Source organism: Sylvia atricapilla, chromosome 18 (genome assembly GCF_009819655.1).
Source record: "Sylvia atricapilla isolate bSylAtr1 chromosome 18, bSylAtr1.pri, whole genome shotgun sequence".
Lineage (NCBI taxonomy): Eukaryota > Metazoa > Chordata > Aves > Passeriformes > Sylviidae > Sylvia > Sylvia atricapilla.
The window spans coordinates 1,788,742-1,804,422 of NC_089157.1; the positions used below are offsets into that span (position 1 = coordinate 1,788,742).

A 15,681-nucleotide genomic window follows, 5' to 3' on the forward strand; every position below is an offset into this window, starting at 1 on the left:
TGCCGGGGTCAGCGGGCACGGGACAACCCCAGCGCTGCCCCGCTCCTGCGGAAGAAAAGCTGGGCTGTGGCTCGGGAGCCTCCTTGCCTCGCAGGCAGTAGGAGATGCCCATTCATTAGCTGATTAACACCTTAATTAAGTGCCGTGTCAACGCTAAGTATCCGGATACCTTCAGGGCACCCGCTGCCAGGGTGTCACCGGACTCAGCCCGTGGCTCTGGGTCGCTCCTGCTCTCACTCTCCAGCCACAGGCTTTGAAAACCCCTACTCCAACACCCTCACAGTCCCTGTCCCGGTGCCCAGGAGGGACTTACACCTTCACCGGGCACGGCCCAAGCTTCCCCCACCCTTCACCCTTTCCAGAACACCATGAAAACCCGACACACCGAACTGTAGACATACGATGTATTTGTGGTGATGTTGCATTTTTAAGACAACTTTACATAATGGTTCTGACACTGTTTTGGCATCCTCCCCTGTGCGGCCCCTCTCTCCCCACATTTCTCCACAACCCCAAAGCACCGCAGGCAGAAGTGGGTGCAGCACAGGGGGGCTGAGTGCCAGCAGGTACATGCCCTCATACACAGAGGTCTCAGTCCTGTCTATTTTACAGTACACATCTTGCAACACCCGCATCCTTGAATTTGGAGATTGGGAGTGTCAGACTGCTGAGCAGAGAGAGCTGGGACATGGGAGAAAAGTTAAGATGGCACAGATCCATGGAGACAGCAAAATCCCACCAGCTCCTGAGACTCTGCTCTGAGCAGAGGGTTGGGCCAGATGGGCTCCAGATTGTCCCCAGCCATGAAGTGTCTTCCCAGGGTGAAACCAAAACCAGATTTCTCCAGGTGGCATCAGTCTTGGAGAAAAGAATATTGGAGGCAGACCCCAAGGACATCCTGCAGGGACTGCAGAGAAGGGGGATGCTCCACTGCAATGCTTTCCAAGAGGAGGTGGCACCTCTTCCCTCTGGCGCACTGGGAAGAAGAAACAGAAGGAGGATGAAGCCGGCCAGACCTCATCTTGCTGCTTTGTTTTTCGGCCAGGGAAGTCCCAAGAGCTTCTGCCAACTTGGGAGAAAAGGTCAGGTCAAGCTGTGGCACAGGGCAGCCCTCCAGGCATGGCTCATCCGCAGCAGGACATCGGCCCTGTGGATGATATTTTGGCAGGGGACCAGGGCATCCTTTTGCTGAAGTGGAGACAGGAGTGGCAGGGTGTACAGCATGGTTTGTTGGACCTGAATCACACACCAAGCACTACCTGCCTGCTGTCACACAACACACCAGAGCTCCACGCATTTGGCATAGTTGGGCAGCTGTCCCACAACCAGGGGACAACCCTGCCCCAAGGCCAGCAGGCTACAGGTCCCCAGCAGCCCTCAGCAGGAAATGGGCAAAGAGAAAAACAATAATAATAAAAATAATAAAAAAGTATGTAAACGACCCAGCACCCTGTCCTGCAGCATCAGGACACCCAAGGGAACAAGGTATGTTACAGTCTGAGGGGAGATGGAGACACAAGGACTTCCCGGCCAATGCGGGGTCTCGTCTCTATTGCACTTTGCATCATATATATTTCTATATATATAAAAATACAAACTAAAGGGCTGGGGTGGAAGGGCCGAGATGCAAACCCTGGGCCAGCAGCAGCTCCATGCACACAGCAGTTTTTGACTCATTCTGCTTCTGCCTATCCCAGTCCCTCATCAGCCCACCAGGGCAGCAGCTAGCAACAAGGGCCCATCCTGCCAGGTTCTAGTCCAGGACTGAGCAGGATGCTGAGCTGGTCCAGAGCCTGCCCACCCACCAGCCGTCTCTCCCTCCCACATCACCCTTTCCCGAGGCTCCAAGGCCTGGAGTAACAAATACACAGCTCTTCCCAGGTGCCTGCCATGCCCTCACAGGGATGGGCACTCCAGCACGCTCTCCCTGGCCAGCAAGGGCTCCTTCCTGCGGAGATGGGCAAGACCCACCTCATGCCTCTCCCTCTGCCCAAAATACCACCCAGGAGGTTTTCCCGTGCCTGGAGGCTCCCTTTTTCTCTTCCTCAAGTGACTACGGTGCAAATGGCACAGGGTGATGTGGTTCAGAGACACCCCCCAAATCAGAAACGGAGGATGCTCCTTGCTCCCAAGGCTGCCCTCCAGCTGTTCCTGCTACCTCAGCCGCCCGTCAGGTTTGACGGGCCCCAGTTCTGATTTGGGGTCTGGGGACAGGGAGCTCCAGGAGGTTTTGCTGCAGGTCTCCAGGGAAGCACAGGCAGAGGGGCTGCTGACACAGACATTTGCTGTGGACCAGAAGGTGCCAATGGCAGCGTCTGCCCAGTCCTCCAGCTCCTTGCCCGTCAGCCGTGCCTTCCGCACCGCGTCCTCCTCTGCTGCCTCGGAGCGCGGCAGGTTGAGGATCCCGCCCAGGCCCTGGAAATTCTGGTCCATGTACTCGTTGCGGGGGGGGCCACCATGCAGCCAGCTGCTGTCATCTGGGAAGGACACGGAGAGAAAAGAGAGGGGATGAGCAGTGCAGCAACATTCTGGCACCCTGCAGGTCCAACTCCGGTTGGGACACAGCACCCCATTGCTTTTTAACACCAGCTCCCCTCCATCACAAGGATGCTGCTGCAGGAAGAATCTGACTGACATCCCAATGGGCTCTCCACAGCTGCCAAGAGGACAGCCCAGTCTAAGGATTCACATGGGCAAGGGGACACCAGTGAAAAATTCGCTCCAGCCTGGTCATCAGCTGCAGCCCAGGGGCCAGAACAAGAGGAAGCACTTTGGACTGCCCATAAGGACACCCTCTTGTCCAGCCCCAAACTCAGAGCATCCTCACCTTTCCTGAGAGGCTGCTTGCGGTTGAAGGTCTGAGGCACCACCAGGAACTGGTTCTCCCCCAGAGGCTCCCAGAACTGCAGGAGGCGGATGGTCCAGATGCCGGGGCGCAGGGGGTGGTTGAGGGGGGGCTTATACTGGGTGAACTCTGCTTCAGCATCCACTGTGATATCGTAGGAGGCAGCAATGATGTAGGTGGGGTCAATCCACACCACTGTGGCCGTCAGGTTGGGGCCCCGTGACCACTTCTGCATGGCCACAGGCTCATCAAAAGGCCCCATCAAGCCTCCAAAATTGCGGAAGAGTCTTTCCTTGGGGTCCCACTCCGTGCCCACCTGGAGGGATAGGAAGCACAAGCAGTGGGACACTAGGCAAAGAGACACTATCAGCTGAGGTTCTGTGTTTCACCTCCCCAAAACATGGAACACATAAACCTTGCAGTCCAAAGCAATGGACACTCCACCCTCCATGGATCACACACCAGCACTAATTCAGCTGTACAAGGCCTCCTGCAGCTGCAGGCACGGGATCTCATCTGCCTCTGAAAGATCCCCTGAAGGCCTGTTCTCCATCAATCAGCTCCTCAGAAACTTCCAGATAAAGGTTTGTTCTAAGACACAACGGCAGATCTGTGTCCCTCTGTTCCCATGACACGCAGGTGGAGCAGAGGAGGAATGGCAGCACAGTGTGGGAAAGCCAGAGAGAAAAGCGCCCTCTTTACCTCAAGGTTTTGCAAGCGGTTTGCCTGCCCTCCATGACCTGACAGCTTCAGAGCTCCTTGGGGCATCATCCACACCTCCAAGGATTCTGCCTGCCCAGTTGCCAAATTCTGCACTTCCTGCATCACCAGGTAACCCTGGAAACGGTCATCATAGAAATATAAGTGCACACTGGAGGGGAAGCCTCGAGGCTCAAATCTGGAGAGATAGACAAAGAGGTTGCACATCTGAGCATAAGCATCCTTCCAGCACAAGATAAAGGCCTCCCTTTGGAGCCTGGGTTGAGACCACAGAAAATACCCCACCTGCAGAGCTTGTCAGCCTTGGCTGCCAGCGTGGATGAGGCTTTGTGGAGCCCCAGCCTGGAGAAGGCTGTATAGAAGGTGAGGGTGACATCGCTGAGACCGCTGAGCCCATCGACACGGTCATAGACATTTTCCCAGTAGGCCTTGAGGGCTGGGGTGTTGGCAGGGTAGCTGCCATAGAGGTGCGTGTCCAGAATCTCCAGCACCTCCTGATTCACTGTTGACTCAAACTTGCGGGCGAAGAAGGTGGGTCTGGTGAGTTGCTGGAAGAGCACAGGAATTTCTAACAATGTTGGCTGCACCCACTCTGCCCTCCCACTCCAGCAGGATCCATTCTGCCTACTTTGAAGACACAGGCGAAGGAGCAGCACAGCACAGCCAGCCTGAATGTGGAATCCTCTATGACAGGATCAGTGGGAGCACACCAACAGTTAGTGGTAACGCAGATGGGTCCCCATCTCTCCCACCACCTCCACCCTTCTGTGCCCAGAAGCAGCCGCACCCACCAGAGCCACTGCTGAGTCCTGCATTAGCTCTGGCCATGTGGCACAGCCTGCAGGAACAGGGTCTTGGCCTCTGCAGGCCTGAGACTGCTGGAAAATCCTGCCATAACTGCTCTTTTCAGGGCTGGCCCTATCTCCCTCAAACCTCCTGTGTTCAGTCCAGATCTCCATGCACTGAGAGCACAGGAGATGTTTTGTCACAAGGCATTTTGACCTGCCAAAGAAACAGCACTCTGAAGGGGTTTTACTAAAAAAGTATTTGCCCCAAGTGATAAATTTGTAGAGAAAGAGCAGAAAAACAGGAGAGAAAGTCTGGGAATAGGAGCAATGCTGCAAGGAGTAGCCTGGCTGCAGGGCAGGATAGTCAGGATAATCCCACTGCCTATTTACAGACACATCTACACTGAGCCCCACTGGGGGACCTGACCATGCTCCAGTTTCTTGTGGGGACATGCACAGTAGCTGCCACTGCAACCTGGGGTGCCCACAGGACAGCTCAGAGAGGAGAGAACAGGGAGGGGGGGAAAGAGAAGGAAGAGAAAGGAAGATTTTTTCACCTGTAGCCGAAGGAAGTCCTGGGGTTTGAAGTCATTTGGGGAGCACCCGCACCAGTCGACGATGTGTTTATATTGGCACTTGCAGCCCAGCTTCCGGTTCCAGTTGGTCACTCGGAGGTTGTTATCGACCAGCGTCTCGCAGGCATGGCTGTTCTCCAGGACCGTGTGGAAGAAGGACTGTGCAAGGCAGAAAAGGGACAGGACATCCAGTGGGATGTAGGACAGGTAATGGAGAGCCCCACTCATGGAGGAGGACAGACCTCAACTGCTACTGAACAGAAACTCATCCCCATTCCCAGCACAGGGTAACACTTAAGGGACCAGGCTTGCACCAGTCCTTATCTGGCCCAGAGGGTGACTGGACCTAAAGCTGGGCTGTATGTAAACGTGACCCCTGACCTGTCTGCTCCTCTCTTCCCTCTTTTATACCTAAGTCTGGAAAAGGGGAGGCACAAAACTGTCTGAGCAGAACCAGCAACACTCTTTGCAGCTATGCAGAGAAGAGATGAAGCAGGACAGAGATGTTAAGCACAGTGGGAAGAAAATCTGTCCCATGGCCCACAGCCAGCACCCACCTCAGCTGGCAGGAGTGTGTAGGTGTAGAACTGGCGCAGCTGGGACACCAGCTGGTCTTCAGCATAGACCACATATTCCACAAAGCTGCGTGTCAGCGAGAACCAGTCGGAGCCCCCGTCCACCACGATGCCCTCAGGGATGTGGCGCTCGCCCAGTCGCCACATGTGGGAGTCACACTCATGGAACAGGCGGTCCAGGCCCTGCTTCTTAATAAACCTGGGCATGGGGATGAGGAGTTAGGACTGTCAACCACCTTATTAAGTGCAGATGCAGATCATCCCCTCCCTGCCACAGCTGTTTCAGTTCTTTTCTGAAATCCCTCATTTTCTGTTCCTCCAGTTTAACTCTGCCTCTAGCTGAGATTACCTGGCGTTGTCTCGGCCATGTGACTTCAGGAAGTTCTTATCTCGGTATTTGGACAGGAACATCACCAGCTCATCATTGGTCCTGAGGTGCAATTCAGGAATCATTAATACTCCTGGGGTGAAGCAGCCCAGTAAACATTCATTCCGCAAGAGCCATTAGACACAAGGAGCCCAAAGCTGCTGACTCAAACCCTTGTCCCATCATTGGACAGACACAGACACAGCCTCTCTGCTGTTTGTTGCCTCACACGCATATCCTCCTGCAACAGCCAGACTAGAGGGAAAAACAGCTCCCTAGGTACTGGCTGGGCTCCTCTGCATACATGGGCCAGCCTGGCCTGGGAGCATCATCACCAGCACATGGGTGCAATCTCCAACCACATCTCCCTCAGCTCCTCAGTCCTCCCCGCCCCTTCAAAGGATGCTGCATCACACAGCCCCAATACCTCCTGCCCCAGCAAGGTCCTCACCTCGTGGGGTAGTCAGTGGCACTCAGGTTGATGAAGAAGTCCCAGGGCCACTCAGACAATTCCAGCAGGTCCTTCATGCTACGCAGGTACATCTTCAGCAGGCTGGCACCTCCCCAGATGGTCACCATGCGCCAGGGTGTCACACGGATATTGGGGTAGTGCCGGGCCAGCTCCACGGCCTCACGATGGAGGTAGTTGGAGCGCTGCCAGGGAACACGGCTCAACCTCAGAAAGTTCATCCTCCCACAGCCCTGCTTTCCTTGCCACCAGCCCAGAGTCTGCCCTTGCAGCAGCCTCCAAAAGGAGGGAAGCAGGGGGGATACATCCTGCTTCCGTGGGGTTGCAGAAGTAGCAGCAGAGGATCACAGCTCCACAACAGTGAGGACTAACCCTATCCAACCACTTTCCTCACCCACCACCACCCATGCTTCAGCTCTAGTCCCTCTCCCAGCGACCAATGGAACACTGTTAGCACCCACTCCCTGACCCCTGCCACATACCTTGTCAACGTGGATGTAGAAGAAATGCTGCTGGTGGTACACGGCCTTGATGAGCCGCTTCAGCTGGCGGATGGCCCTGCCATGCACCACAAGCATGTAGGCAATGCGCACGGGCTTGCTGGGGGGCCCCTGCTGGAGCCGGCTTTCGTCCCACTGGATCACAGGGCTGACCTTGCCTGCATGGGGAGGGAGAGGGGTGTCAGCCACCCTCAGACTTGTTATCTACTACCTGGAGCTCCTGACCAAGGCACGGGACAGCAGGGAAGCACTCAGTCTCTGGCAAATCCCAAACTGGCTGCAGTGCCAGGACATGGTGGCACATGCAGCCCCTTGTGTCACACCGATGAAGGGTGTTGGGAAACGGGGTGTCCTCCTCTGGTGCATCAAAAGAGAAAATGTAGCTGGGCCTGGCTCTGACCCCTGCAGAATTGCAGGCTGGGATGAATTGCAGCTCTATTTAAGAAGGCTGGCACAGCTTTGATTGGATTACAGAGGCAGCGATAATCTGGGAATCAGTGACAGATTGAGGCCGCTGTTTGCCAGGTGGGACAGTTTGGTGACATAAGGAACGTGGCCTACGAGCCTGCCTGGGATATTCCCAATGCCCAGGGTGACCAGGACCACTCCAGCAAGGACTCACCTGAGAGCTGGCAGTGGCGAGGCACGGACTGGGGCATGAGGCTGCCAGCCCGGTGCAGACACACCACATTGGCAATCTCCTGTTGGCACTGTTTGCTGCTGGCCCGGGCCAGCGCTGACAGGGCGTCTTTGCCCGTGATTTCACACTTGGGGGTGAAACTGTTCTCGGTGGGCTGGGGAGCCCCCTCCACACTGCCCGTGTCACCCTGCTGGAAGATGGCCAGCTGGGCCTCCCCACGCAGCTCCGTCAGGTTCCTGCGGCGGGAGGAGTCCGGCATGGCTGGCAGCCTCCATCCTGGTTTGTGCCTGGCCGTGACGGCTCTCACCACCTTGGACACCACGGCCCCGGGGCTGTCTGGCCGGCCCCGCCATCGGCCGTGCTTCCGGCCGGCGCTGCTCCGGCGCCCGGCAGAGCTGTCCGAGTCCTTGGAGCCGTCGCTGCTCTCCGGAAACCCCGCTTTTTTCTGCCGCTCCTGCTGCGGGTCCGTGTGGATGCAGAAGAGAGGACAGACAGCATTAACTCAAGCCTGCTTCCCCCTAGCTCTGTCAGCATGCTCCTCCAAGCACCCCTGTTCCCAGTCCCTCCAGAGATCAATGCTGCAGCATGACAGGTGCTCCAGGAGCAACCACTTTGCAGCACAGGACATTACACAGCCCCTTCACCACCTAAAACCCCAGGCTAAGACCCCACAGCAGCCCCCTGCCTATGCCCCCATCATGGGGACACTCAGACCGTCTCACTCTCTGTGGCTGGGCTCACTGTAGACTAAATGGACACAGTGGGATGTGTTTGCATCAGCCACCCTCTGAGGTCCTGCCCATGCAGCAACATCCCCGATGCTGGAGATGAGCACTGGGCTGTACTGGCTGGTGATGGTTATTTCACTGGGAGGCTATTGGATCAGCTCTTCCCTGCCACGACCATGCTGTGAGCCCAAGCTCAGCACAGACAGAGTCCCAGGCAGCCACAGCTGTGCTCTCTGGGCTAAAAGCACTGGACAGGAATAGACCAAGGCCCTGGCTCCCCTCCCTGGACCCTAGCTCCCCACGCTGGGCTGGAGCAGGCACTGCCATCATCACCTTCCTTAGAAATCCAGTCACAAACCCTCCCGTGGACCCAAGTGGATGTGTAAATGGAGCAGCAAATTACACTTCATTACCTCTGCCAGGCTGGCTGACCAGCAGAGACAGTCAGCCTTGGGAAGAGCAGGGAGCTGGGAAGTTTGGATGCCAAACTCGTGGGAAAGAACTTTCACAGTGAGTGGTACCCGTGATGTCAGGGCCACGTGCCCCAGCCCACCACAGGCGCTCCCTGATGACAGGCAGGCAGCTGCCTGCTCCAGCCAAGTTTCCAGAGCTGTCTCACAGCACTCCCAAACCCTGACTGCCCAGCAGCTGTGCCAGGCACCATGGGGAGCTGTAAGGAACATCTAGCAGTATTCCTGAGTAGCAGCATTTCACAAGGATGGACAGATGCCTCACAAGGACAGTAGGACTGAACTAGCCCCTAGCACAAGACTCCCTTGAGGGTGTAGCTGCTGGGAAGGTCACAGCCAGCAGAAAGCACAGAGTGAAAAGGCTGGAAAACATTTGATGTGATCTGCCTATTTCAGAGTCCCCAGACTACCCATGTTGTGCTGGCACAGCCATGGCCAAACCACTGTTTAAATCCCAAGGGGCTGGCTCAGTGGGGATCAGCCAAGCCTGCTTCCACTCACAGGTGTCACAGGCAGCCCAAGACAGGTAGTGAACCCTTCATTAGTCACCACACAGGACCATCTGTTCCAGAGCTATAAACCTGTTTTCCCCACAGAGCATCAGAGGAGAAGGCAGCCAGAAGGCCACAAGTGAACAGAGTCTCTTCCATGTTCCTACAGGAAGAAACTCACTGATCCCACTCAGATCCTGCACTCCCCAACAGGACTGACTCTGGGGACACCCCATATTCGATGCCCACCTGTTACAGTCCTGCTCATTCCCCTGGAAACAGCCCTGTTCCAGCTCAGGAGCATGCCCAGCTGCCTTTCCCAGTAGGGAAGTTGTTAGAAGCATCATCAGCCCTTCCGGAGCTGCCAGCCAAGGAACTCTAGGGTTTCTAATTACTGCACCACAGCAGAGTGATCCCTCCACCCCAGCCTGGCAGGGAATGGCTCCAGCCGCATTGCTCTGCTGTATTTGAGACCTATGTGGGACAGACAGTGAGGCCCCCCATCCCCTCCTTCTGACACACATGACTCCAGGCACCAGCCAGAGCTCACTTAGAATCACAGAATCATTTAGGTTAGAAAGACTCGCTAAGATCATCCAACTGTTAAACCCCTGTCAAGGCCACCACTAAACCATGTCCCCAAGTGCCACATCTACACATCTTTTCGATACCTCAATGACTGTGACTCCACCACTTCCTCATTACCCTGCTCAAGGATTTCATAGCCTTTTAGTGAAGAAATTTTTGCTAATATCCAACCTACACCTCCCCTGGTACAACTTGAGGCCATTCCCTCTTGCTCTGTTGCTTATTACTGGAGAGACTTGTCCTGTTCTGCTTTCCCCAGTGAGGCACTGCCACCCCAGAGTGACACAGAGCAGTGGGTCATGTATCTACCTGCACCCCATCCCCAGCAAAGGTCCCACTGGGAGGAGTAGAGCTAACAGCACCTGGTTTCTGCAGGATTCCCTCTCTGGCTCTCTACTCAGGTTTCTGGCACATACCAGCACTCATCAGGCAAAACCAGCACCAAAATGTTCCAAAGCCATTAGATGAATCTCATGTTAAAATGGCTGGAGTAAGTCCCCTAAAAACAAGCTCTTTGGCGGGAAAAGTAACTATCAAAGAATCTCTTCTCCGGAAGAAAAGACACTCCACAGGAAGCTCCTCCTATGGCCAAAGCACACAGAGGTGCCACATCCTGCCTGGACTGACAAAGACAGGAGACCAAGTGGCTAAAACACTGCAGTGACAAGACCTCTTCTCCACTCATAAGGAAACTTTGTGGTTTGAGTTTTACTGCTACCAGCTCCACCACAGACTAAGAGCTTTGGGAAGCTCATGTGCTCACCCCGGAGCTGTGGGTGTCACGATGACAGACACAGGATCACTCTGGTCTCTCAGGCTCCCACTTGTGTGAGGAGACACTCATGCTGACCACAGCAGGAACAGGAATTTCCTCTCTCATCCATCAGTCTGGAGAGGGATTGTATTGTTTGATCCTGGTGGAACAAGATTAATTTGGTTTCCAGGAAGAAACACAGTGTTGACTCGGGCAGATGGAGACAGATCCAGATACTCCTGGTCTGCACCCCATAAAGCATCTGCTTGGTGACCACAGGGAGCCTGCAGGACCCCAAAACAGGCTTGGGAAGAGAACTGATGGATTCAAGAGGCACAGCCAGTTCCACAGTGCTTTCAAGACTTGAGTGTCTCTTTCTTTCTCCACAGCCAGTCATAGCCCATTCATGGTGGGGATGAGCTATGTCCATTAGTGGGAAGGAGCCATTTACTTTGGCAATTAAGAAATCCCAAACTTCCATGAATCCTTTCAGGCCTGTAAGGTCAGACTCTCCTGGGATTGTTCCTCTGGCTTTACTAGAAATGCTCTTAGGGAAATGGTGTCTCCTCTAGGTCTGGCCTGAATCAGAAGCTGCAGGATGGCACAGAAACCAAGAGCTTTGCATTTTGTAAGACATAAAGGTTAATTGGACATTCTCAGATTGTTAATGGGTTTGGGCTCTCCATGAAGTTAAGGATGGTTATTGTCTTCTCCAAAGAGGCTTTTCAATTCCCAAGACCACTGGCAGTGAACCAACTCCTCTCCAGGAAAGGGGACCCATGGCCAAACCTGTTCAGCTGCCCAGCTCATTTTGGGATGAGACATGGAGAAACCAGGCAAGGACCAGGCAGAATGAGCCAACCCAGGGGCTGTGAAGGGCAGGAGCAGAGAACAGCAGACAAGGAGTGCAGCATGGAGAAGAGGGAAGGAGAAGCCAGGATGGGTGAAGTAATTTGATCAAGGTCACAGAACAGGGAAAGGAGCAGTTGGGCACTCCTTGGTGCCAGATCAGTCTGCTCTCATGCTTCCAGTGCCTCCAGATCACGATCCTCTCCTTGCCACATTCAGTCCCTGGTTCTGTGTTGGTGATGGCAACACATGAGGGTGCTCATGGCCATTCCCCATAGCCCAGGAGGAGGCCTAAGGCTGGGAATTCACCTGCTGAACGAGTGGTGTCACTTTAGTGATCTTCCCCACTGGAAGGGGCTACCCCATTCCCCTTCTCACCTCTCTGCTGTCAAGGAAAGCTTTCTAGACCTGCTGAGCATGGGATCACCCTCCACAACAGAGAGAAAGCAGGAGATTTCAGCCACTGATCCACACAGACATAGCAGACCTGGACACAGTCTGGGCAGTTCCCAACAAAGAAACAAATCCAAATTAGCAGCCCAGGGGTGGGAGCTTTGTTTGAAGGTGACAGCAATGTGCTTTATCAGCCTGGGTCGTCTTTGATACCTGTTCTGTGTCTGACCTTGGGCAAACTCCTTCACCAAGACCATGCCTCAGTTTCCCCACATTCACAAGAAAGAAGTGATGCATTTTGCCTTAACAGGATGTTTTGCTATAAAGACATCAGTGACTCCAAAAGGTCCTTGTACTCTCCCACTTCACAGGGATACCTCTCACCAGAACATCGACACAGGAGATGATGCAAACCTCCCAGCTCTGTGAATTCCATGTTTTATGGTTTGGGTGTCCCTGACCCCAGTTTCCCACAACATCCCCCAAACCACAAGTGCAAAATCCCCATCAAACTCCCCACTCTATGCCAGACGCAAAACAGCCTCCCCTAGGCCACAAGCTCCCCTTCTCAGCTGCTGTGACCCTGCTCTGCTGCAGCCAGAAGCCCCCAGGCAACACCTCGCTGCCCACCCCACCGCAAACACCTCCAGCAGCCTGAGGCTGCAGGACCCCCCAGCCCAGGAACCCCATGGTGGATATGGGCCTTGCCAACCCCACGGAGCTCACCCCCTTTGTCCCCGCCCCAGCTCCCAAGCAAGGACACACTCGCGACCCCCAGGGCACTGTCCCTCTCAAGGAGTCCTCCACGAAAGCCCCCTCCCAGCACGCAGCGCCCTCCCATGACCCCCAGGCCCTCAGCCCACCTCCAGCTCCTCAGGCCTCCCCTATCTCCCGCGTCGTCCTCAGTCCCCTCACGACTCCCCCAGCCCCTTTATCGCCCTCCTTCAGCGCGGCCCCCCCACCCCCCTCACCGCCTCCCCTCACCGTCCCCCCGGCAGGCCCCGGCCGCCCCTACTCTCTCCCGCGGCACACCTCGGCCGGGCCCTCCTCGTCGAGGCCGGCGGAGCTCCAGAGGACGAGCCCCTGGAGCAGTAGGATGGCTAGTGCCGTGGCGGCCGCCAGCCGGTAACGCCGCACCAGCTTCCGCGCCCGCCCGCCGGCCACCATCGCCCCGCCGGCCACCATCGGCCCGCCGCGCCGCCGCCGCCGCCGCGCATGCGCGGGCACGGAGGGGCGGGGCCGGGCGGGGCCAGGGGCGGGGCCAGGGGCGGAGCCTGGGTGGGGCAAGGGGGCGGGGCCTGGGAGAGACGGTGAGCGTGTAAATGTGAGTGTATTAGTGTGAGCGTGTAAATGAATGTGAGTGAATTAGTGTGAGTGTGTAAATGAGTGAATGGATGTGAGTGAATTAGTGTGAGCGTGTAAATGAGTGAATGGATGTGAGTGAATTAGTGTGAGTGTGTAAAGGAGTGAATGGATGTGAGGGAATTAGTGTGAGCGTGTAAATGAGTGAATGGATGTGAGGGAATTAGTGTGAGCGTGTAAGTAAATGTGAGTGAATGTGAGTGAATTAGTGTGAGCATGTAAATGAGTGAATGAATGTGAGTGAATTAGTGTGAGGATGTAAGTAAATGTGAGTGGATGTGAGTGAATTAGTGTGAGCATGTGTGAGAGTGAATGGATGTGAGTGAATTAGTGTGAGCATGTAAGTAAATGTGAGAGTGAGTGAAAGTGACTGTATTAACGTGAGCATGCAAGTAAATGTGAGTGAATATAAATGTGAGTGAGTGTGAGTGTGAGCATGTAATTAAATGTGAGAGAATGTGAGTGTGAGCAAATTAATGTGAGTGAGCATGTAAGTAAAATGTGTGGGTGAATTAATGAGTGTGAGCGTGTAAGTAAATGTGAGAGTGACTTAATGTTGAGTGAATGAATGTGAGTATGTGTTAGTGAATGAATGTGAATGAGAGTGAAGTCGTGTGAGTGAATGTGTAAGAGTGAATGGGTGAATGTGAGAGTAAGTGTGCAAATAAACATGTGAGTGAGTGTCTGTGAATGAATGTGAGACAATGTGAGTGTGAATGAGTGTGAGTAAATATGAGTGAACGTGTGTGTGTGCCTTGGGGTGTGAGTGAGTGTGTGTGGGACTGTGAGTGACGTGAGTGTGCACTGGGGTGCACATATGGTTGTGTGTGGCCACCCATGCACTGCTGTGTGTGCCTCTGTCACTGGTGTCAACGCCCCTGCCTTGGGCAGGGACACCTTCCACTACCCCACGTTCCTCCAACCTGGCCTTGAACACTTCCAGGGATGGGCAGCCGCAGCTTCCCTGGGCACCCTGTGCCAGGGCCTCCCCAGCTCCCAAGGAACAACTCCTCAATACCCCATCTGACCCTGCCCTCTGGCACTGTGACACCATTCCCCTTGTCCTGGCACTGTCGGCCCTTGGTCCAAGTCCCCATCCAGCTCTCTCGGAGCTCCTTCAGGCACTGGAAGGCTCTGAGGTCTCCTGGAAGCCTGCTCTTCTCCAGGCTGAGCACTCTCTCAGCCTTTCCCCTGTAAAGGTGCTGAGGGGGCAGAGGGGTACGAGGACGGATATTTCAGCAGAGGAAATAGGAAGCAGTGGCTGGGTTGTGATAACAGCTCCTGAGAGTTCCACGACCTCCTGTGAGCTTTGTGGGCAGATTCTGCCAATAACGCTGCAGCCACAATGCCCCTGAGGGTTTTAAGAGGAAGAGGTTTTGATAAGGGCAGGTTCCCCAGGCTGCAGAAGGGCTCTGAGCAGCCTGCTGAGCCCTGGGAGGGCTCCCCCTTTGGTAGGAGCAATTTGGTCCATGCCTCAAGAGCTGAGAGCTGCAAGATTACCTCAGCATCTTCACAGCAGAAGGAAAAGGCTCTCTTTAGGTTACAAAAAGACCCTTAAGAACATCAAGATGATCCATTAGCCCAGCACCACCAAGGCCACCACTAAACCATGTCCCCAAGTGAGACATCTACATGTCTTTTAGACCCCTCCAGGGATTGTGATTATCATTGCCCTCAGAAGCTTGTTGCAGGGCTTTACAGCCCTTTTGGTGAAGGAATTTTCACTAATATTCAATCTAAACCTCCACTGGCACTACTTGCAGGCTCGTTTCTCCTTGTGGCACCGTTTCCCCTTGTCCTGTTGCTTGCTACCTGGGTGAAGAGACCAACCTGCACCTGACTACAACCTCCTTTCAGGTATTTGTAGAGAGTGAGAAGCTCCCACCTCAGTCTCCTCCTGGCTGTGGTGTAAATCAGCATCCCTGCCCTGGAATCAGCCTGTCTGCAGAAAGCTGAAGTGCCCAAATTCTCATGGCAAGGGAAAATTCACCTCTTTGTCAAAACCACTTGCCTGGAACCATGTACATGTAAGAGTTCAGGTTTTCTGCTCCCAGCCCATGACAAATTGACACCCAGCCCTATGGCCTGTTTTTCATGTGAGTGGATGGATGAATTACCTGGCACTGGGCTGGAGAAGAGTGAACACTCATGGGGGAGGGCACCAGCACACCAGGCAAGACTACATGGAATATTCCCTTGGGGACTGATGCTGCAGCAGCGGGTGGTGGGACTGTGAGTTTGTGCTGGAGCCCCAAGAGTCCTCGTCCTTAAAGATCTGAGTCCTCACACTGCCGGAGCCCACCTGGGCCCAAGCAAGAGGCTGGACCTGCTTTCAGGGTGAGACTCTGCCATGAAGCCTTTAGCAGGTGGGAACAAACAGAGCCACAGGCCATGGCCAGTGCTGTCAGATTCTCGGTGTCACTGACAAAGCAGCAACACTTCACACAGAAAGTATTTAGTGGGTATCAGAAGAGAAGTTATCAGCAGGGCAGAGAAGAGCAAGGTAATGGTTGCAGCTCATCTCTGTGTTCCCAGGTTGGGAGTCCTCAGGAGTGGTGGGAAAGAGC

General features: G+C 54.7%; 2 protein-coding genes across 2 annotated transcripts in view; one reads left to right on the forward strand and one right to left on the reverse strand.

Moving 5' to 3' along the window:
- The window catches only part of LRRC59 (leucine rich repeat containing 59), a 159,989-nt gene that overhangs the window by 19,583 nt on the left and 124,725 nt on the right, over positions 1-15,681 (forward strand). The window lies entirely within an intron of this gene.
- XYLT2 (xylosyltransferase 2) lies at positions 391-12,937 on the reverse strand. The gene is made up of 11 exons (XM_066331932.1): positions 12,785-12,937; positions 7,462-7,936; positions 6,822-6,997; positions 6,322-6,524; positions 5,853-5,933; positions 5,486-5,702; positions 4,911-5,087; positions 3,851-4,113; positions 3,548-3,743; positions 2,828-3,161; positions 391-2,477 (listed from the first exon to the last, which is right to left on the reverse strand). The coding sequence occupies exons 1-11, from the start codon at positions 12,935-12,937 to the stop codon at positions 2,155-2,157; spliced, it is 2,598 nt and encodes an 865-aa protein (XP_066188029.1). The 3' UTR covers positions 391-2,154.

What these genes read in the sequence shown, in the direction of transcription:
- XYLT2 (XM_066331932.1), bottom strand. Translation starts at nt 12,937, where the DNA reads ATGGTGGCCGGCGGGGCGATGGTGGCCGGCGGGCGGGCGCGGAAGCTG. An exon ending in ACGAGGAGGGCCCGGCCGAG is followed by an intron (nt 7,937 to 12,784) that starts GTGTGCCGCGGG and finishes ACGGACCCGCAG; the next exon opens with CAGGAGCGGCAGAAAAAAGC. An exon ending in TCGCCACTGCCAGCTCTCAG is followed by an intron (nt 6,998 to 7,461) that starts GTGAGTCCTTGC and finishes CTCCCCATGCAG; the next exon opens with GCAAGGTCAGCCCTGTGATC.